The 16,784-nt window shown below is 41.1% G+C and overlaps 2 protein-coding genes across 2 annotated transcripts in view; one reads left to right on the top strand and one right to left on the bottom strand.

Moving 5' to 3' along the window:
* Nucleotides 1-464: 464 nt before the first annotated feature.
* Nucleotides 465-5,621, bottom strand: LOC149283983 (RAB7A-interacting MON1-CCZ1 complex subunit 1-like). Its single transcript, XM_089497309.1, has 6 exons — nt 5,534-5,621; nt 4,606-4,712; nt 3,543-3,689; nt 3,102-3,236; nt 1,666-1,780; nt 465-745 (listed from the first exon to the last, which is right to left on the bottom strand). Exons 1-6 carry the CDS (start codon nt 5,619-5,621, stop codon nt 465-467), a joined length of 873 nt encoding a protein of 290 aa, XP_089353435.1.
* Nucleotides 5,622-9,250: 3,629 nt separating this feature from the next.
* Nucleotides 9,251-16,784, top strand: part of LOC149283982 (succinyl-CoA:3-ketoacid coenzyme A transferase 1, mitochondrial-like) — a 42,166-nt gene continuing 34,632 nt past the window's right edge. Inside the window, exons 1-3 of the mRNA XM_089497308.1 lie at nt 9,251-9,352; nt 11,179-11,287; nt 11,851-11,941. Of these exons, the coding sequence (XP_089353434.1) occupies nt 9,251-9,352; nt 11,179-11,287; nt 11,851-11,941 (302 nt within the window). The remainder of the gene's footprint in view (nt 9,353-11,178; nt 11,288-11,850; nt 11,942-16,784) is intronic.

Below are 16,784 nucleotides of genomic sequence, written 5' to 3'. Positions count from 1 at the left end.
TATATATATATATATATATATATATATATATATATATATATATTTTATATAATTATTTCCATTAAAAGCAGAAAGCATTTAGTAGACAATACAATTTTATCTGGATAAAAATCATGTATTTACATTTTTTAGCCTATACTTCCCAGAGCATCAGTTTTCAATCAATATTTAGATTCAATTCCTAACTCTCTACATTGGGAACCTGTATTTTTTTTTTTTTTAACGAAAGTTGCACTTAAGCACGCGCTTGTTTCTTTGTTAAATACTTCCTCTTGAACTTACCATTGAAAGTCTCTATCATATCTCCCCTCTCCCTTACTCAGGATAAATACAATTACTATGTCTTATAAATCGACAATTCAAAAATGAACCTTCACATAGAAAGTTATATATTTTATAATGTTTTGGAAATAAAAGCCAGTCTTTTCTGTGAAAAAGATTCAGAGACGGATGCGGGAAAATAGTTAAAGACTGTCTTCCTTGAAGAACTTTAAGATATCCTTTGCTTTGTCCGTGTTCCAGCCTTGGCCACCGAGAGGTCCTTCACACACAGAAACATACTTTTCCAAAGTGTCCTCCCCAACTTTCTGAAATGGTATTAATCTATCCTGTGATTGATCCCAGGGCTCAGATTCACACCCAGTATTTGAATTTGAAGACTGTCCATCGCTGCAATATTTTAGTGCCCAATAGCACATCTCTCCACAATACATCAACGCCAGAAGATGAATGTCACTGAAAATCCCTAAAAATATGGAGAAAAACAATAACTAAATGAAATCCATTGCACTTGCTTTACATGTTATGATGCGCTACCGTGATGCAGTTAAGCCACATGTAACATGTAATATGTGAGTAGAGAGAGGAAGAAAAGATCTTTTTTTACAAGATCAGAATGCCATTTGTATGCCCAGCTACCCTGGGGCAACAATGGAAATTGTGTTAAAATTAAACACGGCACAAGGCAAATTTAACACCTTAGGTAAACAGCTGTACTTTGTTGGGATCCTTCATGTAAGAGATTTTATGAGAACTACAATAATTCACTAATAACAAAAATACATAAAAGATTTCAAAACACTTTACAAGTCAGTAAACTGAAGTGTTTGATCCCGGCTCACCTATACGCCGCTGTTTAGTGAATACATTTTAAAACTAAGAACACCAATTCTATGACTGTTTAGCTCATCCCAATACATTAATAAAGTTGTCAACCCAACTGTGGCAGAGTACGTCGTAATAAAGCAGCACACAGCGATCATGCACCCTACGTATTTAATTAGGACCAGTGCATTTTGGGAAATACGATCCCAATGGACCTTCCAATCTGGTCACTGGGGGGCTGAGAACTGGTTAGAAAGCATACATGCGATTAGCTGCTACTACTCCAACCAACGTCAACGGGAGTGCTACAGCCTATGTACATGAAATGAGGTACATCGAGTATACACCCAGCTTTCACTTCCCGGTAGAAGCAGCTGAACGAGAAGGAAGTCTCTTATTCTTTTTTAAATTCTAGTAACTAAAATAATTCATGAATCCATTTGCATGCAGAAAAATGCGCTGGAGCCCTTTTAGCGAGGACACCAACATGCCTTAAAAATATCATAAAGGTGACTGTTATTCCGTAAACGCGTAGCAGATAAGAACCAATGCGGATGTTACCGTTACTAAGCAGGTTTGCAGTGTTCAGATCTTGAAACGAAACCTCATGATTTATGACCAAAGGGTTCCGTGTCCTCAGCATCCTCATCAAGTGGAAAACGCCATCTTGAAGGCACTGGTAGAAGAACGGAATCAGATTTAGTGCCGTTGACTGTATGACCCATCAGCCTGACACTGGCATTAAAATGAGCTACAGCGCAATTACATGGAAGCGGTACACAAGGATCAATGCCAATCTACTAAAAGCGATTGAGCTAAAGTCCGTGGCACCAAGTACACCAATTCCACCACACAAACTCAACTGTGCCTTGGAGCCCACGGTGCTGTCGCCACGGAATCAGATCCTTCTTGAAAATGTGAGCAATGGAAATGCTCATATATATATTTAAGCTCTGCCCATTTTATAATCTCAGTCATCTTATATTATGAGCATAATGTATTTTAAAGCTTTGTGCAAAAAAAAAGGTAAACACTGGATAATTTCTAACCAAATGTGGCCAAGTATACAGGGCCCTCTAGTAGCACATGATTTGCATTTGAGTGTGTGCATCGAACTGAATTGTCTTAAGTATGCCGTCAAGACATTATATGGTGCAAATATATTTGCTCCCTTGTCTGATTATTGCCTGTTTTCGCATTGATTTTAGTCAAATCATTTTGAGGGTTTTGGTAACCTAGAGAGAGCAAATTACATCAAAGATTGCTGCCCATCAGGTTGAAAAGCGATATCAAGTCATTTCTCAAAGGCGAATATTCCCAGGACTGACTTGTGACGGTATAAAGAGGGGAACCGGAAGCCGTATGGATGTGTTTTGCCGATGAAGATGGCTTTGTGGCTGACAAAGCCATCCTTATTGGCAAAACGTGATTCAGATTCACATTTGTACAGATATAGGGTCAGATCAGTAATAGGTTAGGGAGAAAGGTTAAAATAACCACTTGCCACTTTCACCAGGCAGCAGCCAGTTCACAGTTCTTCTAGTTAATAGATAATGTTTCATAATATTAAAACATCCAGAGAATATAGTCTTAACACTACAGCAGTATCTATGCAGTGACATAAAACCCAGACCCTCTTATCTTTTGGGAGCATACGTTTAAATGTTTCAGTGATTTCTTTTCCCCCAATAGGATTTATTTTTTGTTGTATAAAATTCTTATTAATGTATAGTTTGTTTTCAGCAGAAATAAAGAAAATTAAAATAGGAAACCACACACTATAAATATTAATGTTTACCAATTAACATTTACTAAATGAACACCAGCTGCGGATCAACACACTCACACACACTTTGTAAATCTCGTTCACAATTACTAAGCGATTTAGTGTTTTATAAAAGCTCTTGACAGTAGCAGAGTCTCTAAACTAGAAGCTTCCTTGGAAATACCAGATCCATATTAAACTGGTGCTCTGGGCAATTAAACAAACATTTTACCTGTTGGAATGTCTTCTTATTTTGAAGAATCCAACATTCTCTTTCTCCGACCGTATGACAAAACATGTACAGAAGGACTCCTCTCCGCCAGTGCAGGCATTCAAGCACGTCTACTTCAAGTGTAACATCTGAGCCCTGAAAATGAGACTTTTTAATTCATAACATGCTGTATAGCATTCTACAAAATCCAACACAATACTGAGAAGCATCTCTAAGCTAATTCTAACAATAGCTTACACTCATTGTCTCTGATCACTTTCAGAATACATTCCTGCATAGACATGACAGGAGAAAGGAGAATGCTTACGGTGGCCTGTAACATGGGAAGAAGAGATCGCCTAAGATACCAATGAGACAAGGGCATTGAAAAAGTCTCATCGTCCCTTCCAACCCACACAACCCCCCCCCCCCAAAAAAAACCCCACTATTAACCTATCTCACCTCTTGGTGCTGATTCACTTCTTCAACTAAGCGTTCTGGATCTGAAAGTAGATCAATAAGTTGTTGGACTTCATCTAAAGATTCATCACGGAGGAAATCTTCATCTACCAGTCGGTTTTCTTCAAAAAACGTAATGTCTAAAACAGCCTGCAATTAAATTGAAGGCAAATTAGAGGCCAGTTATAAATAGCAGCTAAACTGCAAGATTTAAGAACCTGAGAAGACCTTTGGCAATGTTTTTTTCAGAGATTATGTGCAGAATTAGGTTTTGTTTGATTTTGTTAATTAATCAAGCATGCATACAAGACTTTTTTAGGGCTGACTCCATCATCTGAGCGTATCGGACTCTCTAAGAGACTGAGTGACTCCAACATATCCCCCAAGAGACACGTCTTCAGGGATGACCAACGGACAGCAGCCTCTCCTCAAGTCCAGCAATATTAGTGTTCACAGAAAGATACACTTATGTGTCTGGTCCATCGCTAAGATCGACACTTCTACCTCTTATCACCACCATCTAGAGCAGGACCGTCCTTACCTTTTGTTTTATGCACTACTAGTTATTTCTTGATTACCTATTGTACATCGCCGCAGCTTATGATAGTAATGATACTAGGTATTTTAACCCACGCAAAGAATAAAAAAAGGTTAGAAGAGGAACTACAATACCACACAATTCAGTACATAAGGAGGAACGAGGTTATTCCAAAAAAAAAAAAAGAAAAGAAGTTTTCAACCCGATGTACTTTAAAACATCTGATAACCGCAACACTTTAATGAGCATTTTAGTTTTCTAAAATTTGCATTTTGTACTATGCATCTGCACTCTTTCCCAGTTCCGGAATATCTTCACCAGGTAAGTATTTTATTTATTTCGTTTTACAGAGAATGCATATTAAAACACAAAATAATTCAATAGTTAGCCTGCGATAGAGGGGCTGTATGGGGTATTACCACTTTGGCAATAAATGGAGTATTCCTGTTGACCATTCCATTCATTGCTATGGTAATAAGACCCATTTAAAAAAACTAACTAAAAAAACAAAAACACCCCAAAAATTACCTGGCTGTAAAGCTGTAGATATGATGAAATATCAAACTGAGCAGTTTCTTTTGAGAAGAGTTCTGTCAGTTTTTGTAATGTTGCCAAAGCCTTCAACAGAAACGTATCTAGAAAATAAGCACTTCGTATTAGTACTTAAACATCTGGATAAAAAGGAGGTGGATACAATCAAATAGAATCCAAAAATACTAAAAAAAGGTATTCAAAAGAGCAAAGAATATACCAAAAAATACAAATAAAATAAACAAGCTCAAAAGTTCAAACAAAGCAGAAAGAAAAAAAATCACAAAAAAAGCAAAAATATTGAAGGAAAGAAAAACAAGTGACATGAGTACAGTGGAGCGCAGGTATGAATTAGAGACAGAAAAGGGGAAAATGAATTACAAGAGTGAAGATTTTGTTACATATGTGAACAACTTGTGAACAATTGTGAACAATTTGTGAACAACAAAGAGTGAAGACTTTGTTACATACAAAGGGTATACTAAACAGCATTATATTTACAAAAGTTATGTCTGTGGCAGGCACAGCTACCCCCAGTGTCAGCTCCTTCACAGATACTTTCCTGACATAGATCTGACACTTTACAGCTGCTTATGGGGGAGGGGTATTCACTATCAGAGTCACATGTAAAGACAGAAATCCCTACCAAAAGCCAAGAGAACTAAGACACTCGGAGACCCGGCAGAGGACATAGTAATAAGACAGTATCAGGGTAATAGTAAGTGTTTAGACCGTTGGGAGCAGTAACCAATCACACGTGCACCATGCACCACATACACATCCGCTACGACACTGTAAAAATTCAATAATCCCATTATTTCTATCACTTCGCCTGACATCTCTCGGAACCCCAAACCGTCCTCTTCCGCTATATAACTATATTAACCCCGTCTAACGATAAGAATAAACCTGCAGTATCGCTCACCTTCCCGGGCTCCCGCTGCCAGCTTCTCATGTCTCTGCTGCAACAACTCAACTTTCCGCTTCCAGCTAGGGACGCCGGGGGCCGCCATATTGGTTTGCGAAATGAGTCACATGACACTGAAGTCACCTGATACCCAGGAGCCAATAGTCGGCGTGTGCGGCGGTGCCTGTCAGGCAGGGGTCTCGGTAACATACGGCGGCTGAAGGCTGAATGAATGCCGTGATAAATGAATGCTTCTCGGTTCCCGAGTTGGAGAGTTACTTGTTATGTACGAAATGTGTATATATATATTCATTTTATGTTCACATGTTGCTGTAATTGAAATATAATTTATGTTTTGTGTATTATTTATTCTATGTTGACGCAACTACCTGACGTACACTGAACTTGTATGATATTATTAGGATGTAGTTTATAAAGTTTTTACCGGTTTGTCCTTAAATATTTGCGCTTTACATGCACTATGGTTCCATTTGGGTAATGTGTACACTGCTATACCTGCCAACTTTCCCAGTGTGGTCAAACCAGTACTGTCATCAGGCTGCTATTGCGGGTTCAGCACATACAATTACAAAGTATTTAACAGGCGGTAATATGTAATATTAATATGTAATACGAGCAAACTGGATGGATGTAACATGACATGGGACCCCGAGGTAGCCATGTCGTATAAGGCATGACGTCACAGCTTGTGATCTGGTCCAACGCATTCGATCTCCATTAATTGTAAGTATTAAGTATGTACAGCTTCTATTGAAAGCAGAACATAATAACAGAGACTTCTGTGTTCCTCCATATGCTTTCGCGGAATAAATGGGTGTGATTACGTGCAATTTGGGTCTATAAATTAATGAAAGACTTGTGTTCTAATCACCAGAGCATCCGTTGGTGTTCTAATCACCAGAGCATCCGTTGGAGTTCACTTCTGAATCTGAAACACCGCGCCTGAATTGGATGAAATAAACCTTGTAATTTGTATGAGTAGCACACATTTAGTTAATATGTTAGATTTTTAAATGTTCATATATCCCACAAGAACAACAAGAAAACAAAAATGCTTAGTGCAGATGTTCTCGCAGCATCCAAGCTGTATCCCTGTGGCTTATAAGGGGTATAAGGCATATCTGGGGGGCAGAGTGGCATTTATGGGGTATAAGGCATATCTGGGGGGCAGAGTGGCATATATGGGGTATAAGGCATATCTGGGGGCAGAGTAGCAAGCCGTGGGGCAGATGTGCATAACTGGGGGTAGGTTGGCAAATAGTTCATAAGGTTGAAAAATGACCTGTCCTGATCCAAAAAGAAGTCTTGATCCAAAAGAAGGCAAAAAAAACCCCCTAATTAAGCTACTTCGAATTCTGCCATCTGGGGGAAAAAATCCCTCTTAACTCCAAGAGGCAACTGGATTTCTCCTTGGATCAAGAAGCTCTAAAATATGAATGATAAAATATTAATGTTATTATTGTTAAAAGGAAATGAAAACAAAAAAAAAATGCATTTTTCTCAATCATAGTTTTTATTAAATATGAAACAATAGTTTGTGAATGAATATTTACCAATAAACGTTTTTGCGATAGGGTCGTCTTATATTCAGGCTTTATCTTTTTTTTCTTTCAAAATTAATATTCAAATTTTGGGGGGTTGACTTATAATCAAGCAACTACGGTATATATTCTATAGGTGGTGGTGACGTGGACGCTAAAGCACAATAGAACCATTAACGTGTATATGATGCCTTATAAAGTACCCCCGTGAGTCACTTTCCTGATGTAGAAGATGTGGATCTCCAGCAGCCCCCCGACCCCGCGGTCCAGCGATTGTCGACAGAAACGCTTTCTGCGCGTGTGCACAGGGGTCTGAACAGCATGGTGTCCTCAAATAATGTTTTTGTACATGCTTTTTATAAAAAAAAAGTAAAAATACATTTACTTCAATAAACAAAAATGCACTGATGTGGTTCTGTGGACTACAACTCCCATCACCCTCAGAATAAAGACAAAGGGGATGTAGTCCTTAAAAAAAGCAGATGTCCCAGTGGTGCAGAAAAGATTGTAATACCGCTATCAATTTGTTGTTTCTATAGCATGATTATGGTATTTAACCCCCTTCTGTTGTCTGTCATGTGTGTTGTCACCTACATGGGCTGTGTGTGCAATTTACATGTGTGTACAACCACAACTAGTGGAAAAAATACGAATGGTTCTGGGGGCTTTCCAGAAAATGATTTAGCTTCTGTTACTATTTAGTTTGTAGCTTATGTGGAATAACAGGGGAAATTAATGTGGTTTTTTTTTTTTAATTTTTACCACTATATCATGTGATCAGATGCGCGGTATAATAATCTGAACGCATCCTTAGTGAAGAAGTATGTAGGTTCCCCCGGGTGACGTGCAAACTGTTTATATGGCTGTCACATAAATCTAACTATAGCAAAACTCCCAGTAGGAAAAATGTGCCCCGGCGCTCGTTACCAGTTTGTGTGTAAAAGGAAACTCGTCAACACGGAATGACAATGCTGGACACGCTGCCCTCCACACGTACACTATGACATACAGGGACATAGACTGTATATCTATACATACACACACACACACATGTATATATATATATACACACACACACACATATATATATATATATATATATATATATATATATATATACACATACTCTATGCCATACAGGGACATATACTGTATATCTATCTATCTATACACACACACATATATCTACACATATAGCTGTGGGTACCTTAAGCATAGTTAATAGATAAAGTATTTCACTTGACACTAAATGTACTAATTCTATCTGTATTAACCCCAAACCAAAATAAAAAAGGCTCCTGCTTATCTGGGTTACTTTCCAGGAGGGTCTGAGCAGCTCTGGGGCTGTCACTCACTGGGGATGTCACACGCTGGGGCTGTCTATGGGGCTGTCATTGGGTCTGTCACTCACTGAGGCTGTCACTCACTAGGGCTCACTCACTAGGGCTGTCACTGGGGCTGTCACTCAGTGGGGCTGTCTGGGTTTTCACTGGGGCTGTCACTCACTGGGGCTGTCACTCACTAGGGCTGTCACTTACTGGGACTGTCACTCACTGGGGCTATCACACGCTGGGACTGTCACACGCTGGGGCTGTCACATGCTGGGAATGTCACTGGGGCTGTCACACACACTGGGACTGTCACACACTGGGGCTGTCACACACTGGGGCTGTCACACGCTGTGGATATCGCTGGCACTGTCACACGCTGGGGCTGTCACACGCTGGGGCTGTCACACGCTGGGGCTGTCACTGGGGCTGTCACACACTGGGGCTGTCGCTGGGGCTGTCACACGCTGGGGCTGTCACACACTGGGGCTGTCGCTGGGGCTGTCACACGCTGGGGCTGTCACTGGGGACAGTGCTGCCAAAAGGTGGCCTTCCCGAACCTAAGCCCAGCTCCGATCAGATCTCCCCCACGGGCTCTCCCCAGCAGCCGGCGATCTGTAACGATTAGAACGAGCTGGCTATTAAATAAGCGTGTTCTGTACGGGACCCCGCGCATCCCCTGCCCCAGAAGCTCATCGCCCTGCAGGGGGCAGCATTGAGTCTCTCCTCCCCAGTGACCTCCCATCTCATAAGGCTGAGACTTGACGTCTCCTCCCTCCTCTGCCAGCGGCCTTTCCTAATTTGAGCTGTCCGAGAAGGGAGCTGCCGTGCCGGCCGTGCTTAGGATGTCTGCCTGCAAGTTCCTCTCCTCTCTCCGCGGCCTCGGTCTGCAGTCAAAGTGGGACAGGCGGATCGGAGCGGGGGCGGCGTGGATCGTACAGAGCAAGGTATGCACCTGCCCCCCTCCTCCCGCCGGGCACACACCTGGCGCTGGGTATAATGAGCGTGAATCCGCCGTTGGCAGGACCCGGCCCGGTGCTGGCTGCTGCCCCGCATTCTGAGCTCAGCTCTAACTGTCTGCAAAAAACTTAAAGGGGAGGAATAAAAGTCTCGAGAAGTAAACAGCCAGCAGAGTTTGGGGGCTTCTGATCCTCTGATCGGTCTGATGCAGCTGACCCAGAAGCCCCCAAAATGCAATAATCAAATTATTATTATTATTAATATGGGGAGGCATCTGCCTGGAGAAGGGGTCGCAGTAATTGTGTGTAGACTCACATGGGCAGAGTGAAGTTTAAATGAGCATCTGTTTGCTGAAAGTGACAGTATAGCTTCACTGTTGCGATACTGCGTGTCGTTGCGATACTGCGTGTCGTTGCGATACTGCGTGTCGTTGCGATACTGCGTGTCGTTGCGATACTGCGTGTCGTTGCGATACTGCGTGTCGTTGCGATGTGTGTTGTATACGGTGACAATAGCTGTGACCTTGACTTTGTGCCCAAATAATCCACAAGAAGTAGAATGTATTGTCCGGGTCTCAGGTCCCCTGTCAGGTGTCTGGGTGACACCGGCAGACGTACCGGCCCCCGGGCCGCTTCCTGCAGAACCGCCAGAACTTTGTAGAAGGTTACAAGGAGGAACAAGGTGTCTGTACGATGCAGGGACACAACACGTGACTTTGAAGGCTTGTTGAAAACGCCTGTATGTCAATATGCCCTCTTTACAGACCAGGCAAGGTCAGATAGGGATTACTGTACAGTGGAAACGCCGGCCCGTGACGCCTTTCCATTCATAAAATGATTGAGAATTTTAAAAAGTTTTCCATTCATTTTATATGCCGTATAGAAGCAAACAGATAAGAACCATTCAGTCCGTCTAATCCGCGCGTTTCTTCCTGATGTGAAGACTCAGACCCTCATCAGTCCCGGGTCTTGTCTTATATTCAGGATAGATTTATGACTATACCATACTACACACTGTAATGACCTCTACCGCGTTTGCTAGGAGGCTGTTCCATTTATCTACCACCCTCTAAGTAAAGTCAAATAAAATAATATGTCAAAGGTTGACAGTAGCAGTGCTGCTTTCAGATAGGTATTTAACATGATTAAGAAAAATAGGGGGGGGAAATGGTGTGTATCCGTCACGGATTATGTATTTTGATCCCTTTTACAACCTGTCGAGCCGGACCGTAATTATCACGCCAGAATGTTAAGTTGTTTTTTTCGGACAGTTTAGAATGTGGTTGACTTTTAACACAAATAGTTATCTCTTCATTTTAATTCCTATTATATTCTTTTTCTATTATATATTTAATATAAAAATAAAGCGGATATGCAAAAATTTCTAATCAACCTGTTTTTTGGTTATATAAAATAATAGTTTTTTTTTTTGTTCTATTTTACTTTTGTACATCACGGCAGTATATCACGGGGCTAAATATATAAATATTTGCTACTTTAAAAATAAATGTAACAACCTTGGTTTACCATTTATTTATTTTAATGAATCCTTATTATCATTGATAATAGACTAAAAATAATTTTTTTTTCTTATAAATATTATTTTCTTATAAAAAATAAATAAATCTGTTTCTTCTATTCAGGGAAAGGTTGCAGATTTCTGTGTAACTAGCTTACCGGCTCCTGGTAATTCAGTGACTAGTAAAGTATAATATAAGGTCATCCTTACAAGGGTAATTGTGTGTGTGATAGAGGCTCGCTGCTGATATCGCCGCTTAACTATTCACGGCGGCTCACTATTTTTTTTTTTTTAGAGTTGCGGTTGCGGTTTTTCCACCAGCGCTCATAACTATGCCAAATTCTACGGTGACCCGGTAGACGCTGTGAACGATATACCCAACGGGGCAACACTGCTTGTTGGTGGTAAATATCCGGGTGTTTCCCGTCTTCTGCTATCTTGTAATGGACACAATTCCATGTGTTTTTTTTAATGCTAATTATTTCTATTTCGAGGCATGCTAAAAAAAAATCCATTAAGTTTCAAATTTTTTAAATATACGTTGAGGTTGGCTCCGCTGACAACGTGGAATTTTATTTCTGGTCCTTTCGTTGTGAATCGGGAAGGAGCCGGAGAGCTGTGCCTCCTTTGGCGTCGATCTCTACAATACCGCTCCACACACTGGGCTGCCTTGGGATGAGCGTCATGATGACATCATAGCTGATGTAAACTGTTCTGTGTAAAGCAGCAGCGATACAGGATACGTCACTGGCCACGATACTGACACACTTTACAGTAAATAAATTACAGTCGATGTACTTGCCTTTGACGTCTAGGCCAAGCAGGCCCGTGCTGATATACAACCCTTGTGCTTGGTCAGCACAGACGGAATTGGCGAGGGCCCTGAGAAATGACACTTGTCCTTGCAGAATACGCTTCTTGTGTGTCCCGATTTACTCCTGGGCATTGAATGACTTCTCCCTTTCAGGGTTTGGTTTGTGCGGCATTCCAGAGAACCTCATTGCAGGACTCCTGAAAACCGGGGTAAAAGGAATCACAGCCGTGAGCAACAATGCAGGGTAAGCGGAAGGTGCTGCGTGGCTGCCAAAGTATAACTTATTAAGGTGTAGAACTAGCCTATATTACATAATAAAATAAATATATTACACACATTATTTTTTTTCTTTGCCTAAAAATTACGCTCGACCCCACCCCGCCACCGCCAGGGGTCATTGTCTACCCTTCCTCTCCCTCCCTATTATCTACCCTTCCTCTACCTCCCTCCCTATTATCTACCCTTCCTCTTCCTCCCTATTATCTACCCTACCCCCCCCCCCCCTTGTATGTCACTTGTCCTGCGGCGAGTCTCCCTGCTCTGCCACGGTGCGCGCTGCTTTACTGCTGAGTGCCGGAAATGACATCTTCCAGCGCTCAGCATTACAAGCCGGCACCGAGATCGAGCTAGAGGAGAGAGAGGGGGCCCCTCTTTCTCCTCCGCTTAAAAGAAGAAAAAAAAAGGCGCTTGGGGCGGCAAAGTGCCGTCTCTTCAAAAGTGCCGTCTCTTCAAAAGTGCCGTCTCTTCAAAAGTGCCGTCTCTTCAAAAGTGCCGTCTCTTCAAAAGTGCCGTCTCTTCAAAAGTGCCGCCTGGAGCAATTGCCCCACTGCGGCCCTGGACGCACCAACATCGTACAGATATTAAGAGAAGGATTATGCACGACTTGCTTATATATGGTCTTTTTTAATTTAAAAGTGAAAAACTTTATTGACACTTTAAAAAAGTCCTTGTTAGAAGATCAGGCTGTCTTCGCTGTTTTTTTTCATTCTTTCACGTTTTGGTGATATGAGTGATAAAGAGTAGGACCCGTAATTCTTCATATTTAAAAATGTGGTCAATCCGACCCTATTTTTGCACTCATTTGCACATCCAAGCACAAGGCAATCCCGATTTGTGAAGGTGTTGCTAGTCGTACCGACGGGATGGAGCTGCCAAGGAACAGCACTTTCCTATAACTGGGTCTTACTCTAGTAGATCTATTCTGTATTTTTATTAATCATTTACCAGCGTTCTGTACATTATGTCTTATGAGGTAGCTCCCGGCAGCTGCTTCCCAATATATGCGAGTAGATAGGTTCAAAGGAGAGATTGTAATAATGTCGTTAAAAGCTATTTATTACACTTACAAGTGTAGGAAGAACTACTAAGAAGTCAAATGCTTTAAAGATTAACATCACGGTAATTTAGATTAGAAAAACCTTTTACTTATCCATGTCCCTGGTGTTGATACAGAATAACAAAAAACAAAAAAAAAACCCCCAGCATTGAAGTAATTTCTAATTGTGCCTCGAAAATGTCCTTCGTGACTACAAAACGTAATTTAAAAAAAAATACGCACACAGGGTAACAACGCGAGTTATAACACAAATAGAGAAATTGGGTGCAAATTCAGTATACAGCATATACGTTTCTCTTCTCCGTTCGCTGGTAAAAATCCTCCGCAAGGTGCTGTTAACCTTTTGGGTCCGCCTTAGACCCGACCGAGTGCAGCGCCCCAAGTCCCTCTCCCCCCGTGGCTGGCATCTCTGGTACAATAATGTTGTTGTGTGTCTTTTTAAGAAACGGAACCCTGGGATATGATGTCATATCCTGACGCGCCTGTTAATGAAATCTATGCCGGCTGTGCGCCCATAGCATAAATAGGCCGATTGGGGAGATCCAAGATCTCTTGTAACTGCCCCATTGGTTTTGTACCAGGAGACTGCAGCCCCCCTGGACCTAAACAGCCTAGGCTGGGAGAAGTCACGGCCCACATGAAGTACATCTATAGTCAATGTACATGCCTTAAACATCTAAAGTGGACAAGAGGTAGCTCTCCTGTTACAGAATCACAGCTCCCATGATGCTCAGTCTGGCTTGGGTTCAGTCTGTCGGTCTCTTCATTGGTTGCCTGTGCGTTTTAAGTTATTCATGGCTGTTCCCCTATTTACATCTCCTCACTCCTCTCTAAATACACTCCTAACCGGTCTCTCCGCTCACCCGATGATCTCTTCTCTGTTTTTCACTTCTCGTGCTCGCTTGCACGTTTTATTTCTGCCATTCAATGAGATTACGCACACAGGTGTATAATATATAATATGTATAAAATATTATATATCTCACATACACACTGATTCACATGTATTATTGGGAAGCCTTGGAAACCATGTTGATTTCAGATTTAATAATATACTTATAAAATACATACAATCATTACAGACATGAGTAGATTCAGAGTGTTAACCCCTCTATTACCAGGCACGAGCAGATTCAGAGAATTAACTTCTATTACCTGACGACAACACACACACACACAGTCACACACACACACATACAGACACCGATGGAGTTTCTTGAGGATTGGGTTGGGAAGCACTGCTGTAGAGACCTTGCCAGCACCTAAGGCATTGAATGTTAATAGCGTAAACGGTTTCACCGTCGCGTTTTAGAGAGAGAACCAACAGAGACTGATTTGTAACCAAGAAACATGGCTGACTCCCCGCAGATTGTAATTCTGGAGCACAGAGCTGCCCTGTCTCAGTTATTTCACGTTGAGCTTTGTATCACGAGAAGTATTTTGGCGAATGGCGATTTAAAATGGTGCGCAGGTTTGTTTACTGATGAATTCCTGCAGCCGGCCAGCCTTGCCGCTTGCTAACCTTTGCCTGCCGTTATATTAATATCTGCGCGAATCCCTGAGCGGGTTTGGGAAATGTTTGGCACCAATGCTCTGTCTACAATTGTTTAAAGAGAAACCTTAAAAATAAGCAATGTTTAGAGGTCTCTTCTGCTGGAAACATCTGATTATACATCCTTTTTCTACATTCCGTTTGTAAACGGAACCATACTTTCAAGGGCCGGTAATTGCAAGTGCAAATAAAATTATTAATGATAAAAACCTCGTGTATGTGCAACGCATAATTAGTATATATATTTAGAAGTACTTCCACCAACTGTAACTATAGACCACAAAGTGTGAGACCTTCCATTACATCCCACGTGTTTTCCACCAGAATTTGATTGAATTTTTAACCTTTTCCTTGCTGGAAAAACTCTGGGAGTGGTCTTTGCATAATTAAAGGTGGTGTTCCACGAAGACGGTCTCTTAAAAAAAAAAAACAAACACAAAAAAACTGTGAAGCTATATGGGAAAAATACTGTATTTGCTCGATTATAAGACGACCCCCAAATCTAAATATTAATTTAGGAAAAAAAGAAAAAGCCTGACTATAAGACTACCCTATAGGAAATATAGTTTTACTAGTAAATATTAATTCATGTAAACTATTTTTTCATATTTAATAAAAGCTATGATTGAGAAAAATATTTCGTTTTTATTTCCTTTTTTTGCCAACCTGCCCCCCCAGTTATGCACATCTGCCCCAAGGCTTGCCACTCTGCCCCCAGAAATGCCTTATACCCCCTATATGCCACTGTGCCCCATGAAATGCCTTTTAATGCCCCTCTGCCCCATGATATGCAGCCTGGCCATAGTGGACATTTTTTTCCAGCCTTTTGAGGTCTAATTAGATGACGACCTCGATTAGAGGACGAGGGGTATTTTTCAGAGCATTTGCTCTGAAAAAAACCTCGTCTTATAATCGAGCAAATACGGTAAGGCTTGAACATTCATTAAACAAAAAATGCCTCTATTCTGCTTACCTCCTCCTCCTCCAAATGTTTTAGGCAGGTGTGAAAAATGCTTTAAAAAATTGACATGTTTATTTTATCTTTTATCAAAATGCAAAGTGAATGAACAGAAAAAGAAAATCTCTATTAAATCATTTGTTGTGACCACCCTTTGCCTTCAAAACAGCATCAATTCCTCTAGGTACACTTTCAGAATGTCAGGGATGTTGTCAGGGAGTTAGGCGTATGATTAAACAATTATACTGAGCAGATGCTAATGATCATCCATTTAATCTGGGTTGAAATACAATCATTAACTGAAACAACTGTGTAAGAGGAATAAACCTGGGTGAGGTGACAGAAGATATTTTAATGTCAAAACTCATACACCATGGCAAGACTGAGCACAGCAACAACACACAAGGTAGTTATACTTCATTAGCAAGGTCTCTCCCAGGCAGAAATTTCAAGGTAGACAGGTGTTTCCATATGTTCTGTCCAAGCTCTTGGAAGCACAAAGTAATAGGCAATGTTGGGACCCGTAGATGCAGTGGTTGCCCGTTTACTGTCTGAAGAAGTCTGCTCAAAAGTGGTGTTCGTGGAAGAACTTGCAGCCCAAAACCCTGTATGGACGACATGGAAACAAGGCCAAACAACTCGGTTATTCACAAAAGCACAGGAACCGGCGTGCAGAAAAAATGGCAGAAGGCAGTCTGTTTGCTAAAGGGCTGGAGAGAGGTACAAGAATGAGTGTTTGCAGGCAACAGCGAAGAATGGTGAAAGTTCCTTTAAAGTTTGAGGCTGCATTTCTGCAAATTGAGTTGGGGATTTGGTCAGACTTAATGGTCTTAATGATGAGAAGTACAGGTACTATTGTACATAGTGCAGTATTATCTGGGAGGCAGCTGATTAGCCTCAAATTATTCTGCGGCATGACAACGACCCTAAACATACAGCCAAAGTCATTAAGAACTATCTTCAGCATAAAGAAGAAGAGGGCGTCCTGGAAGTGATGGCATGTCCCGCACAGAGCCAGTAGAACTGCGGTTAGTTCTCCCACCTGCCGAGTTCATTGAAAAACTGTGTACAAGTATATCCAGAAGAATCAATGCGATTTTGAACCAAATGATGGTCACACCATATATTGATTTGGTTTACGTTTTTCTATTATTCATTCACTTTGCATTTTGTTCAGTGGTAAAAATAAACTATTAACATGGCTATTTTTGAAACCATTCTTACTTTACAGCATTTTTTTT

This window comes from Sceloporus occidentalis, unplaced genomic scaffold (assembly GCF_023333645.1).
Source record: "Sceloporus occidentalis isolate IW3139 unplaced genomic scaffold, rSceOcc1.0.p SCAF_101, whole genome shotgun sequence".
Taxonomy (NCBI): domain Eukaryota; kingdom Metazoa; phylum Chordata; class Lepidosauria; order Squamata; family Phrynosomatidae; genus Sceloporus; species Sceloporus occidentalis.
This window is presented reverse-complemented; position numbering and strand designations above follow the sequence as displayed.

Bases quoted from the DNA above. Each gene is read 5' to 3' on its own strand.
- LOC149283983 (XM_089497309.1), bottom strand. From the start codon at position 5,621: ATGGCGGCCCCCGGCGTCCCTAGCTGGAAGCGGAAAGTTGAGTTGTTG. The intron at 4,713-5,533 runs GTGAGCGATACT...CTTATTTTCTAG, and splicing joins GGCAGCGGGAGCCCGGGAAG to ATACGTTTCTGTTGAAGGCT. The intron at 1,781-3,101 runs GTAAAATGTTTG...TTCTTCTACCAG, and splicing joins ATAAGAAGACATTCCAACAG to TGCCTTCAAGATGGCGTTTT.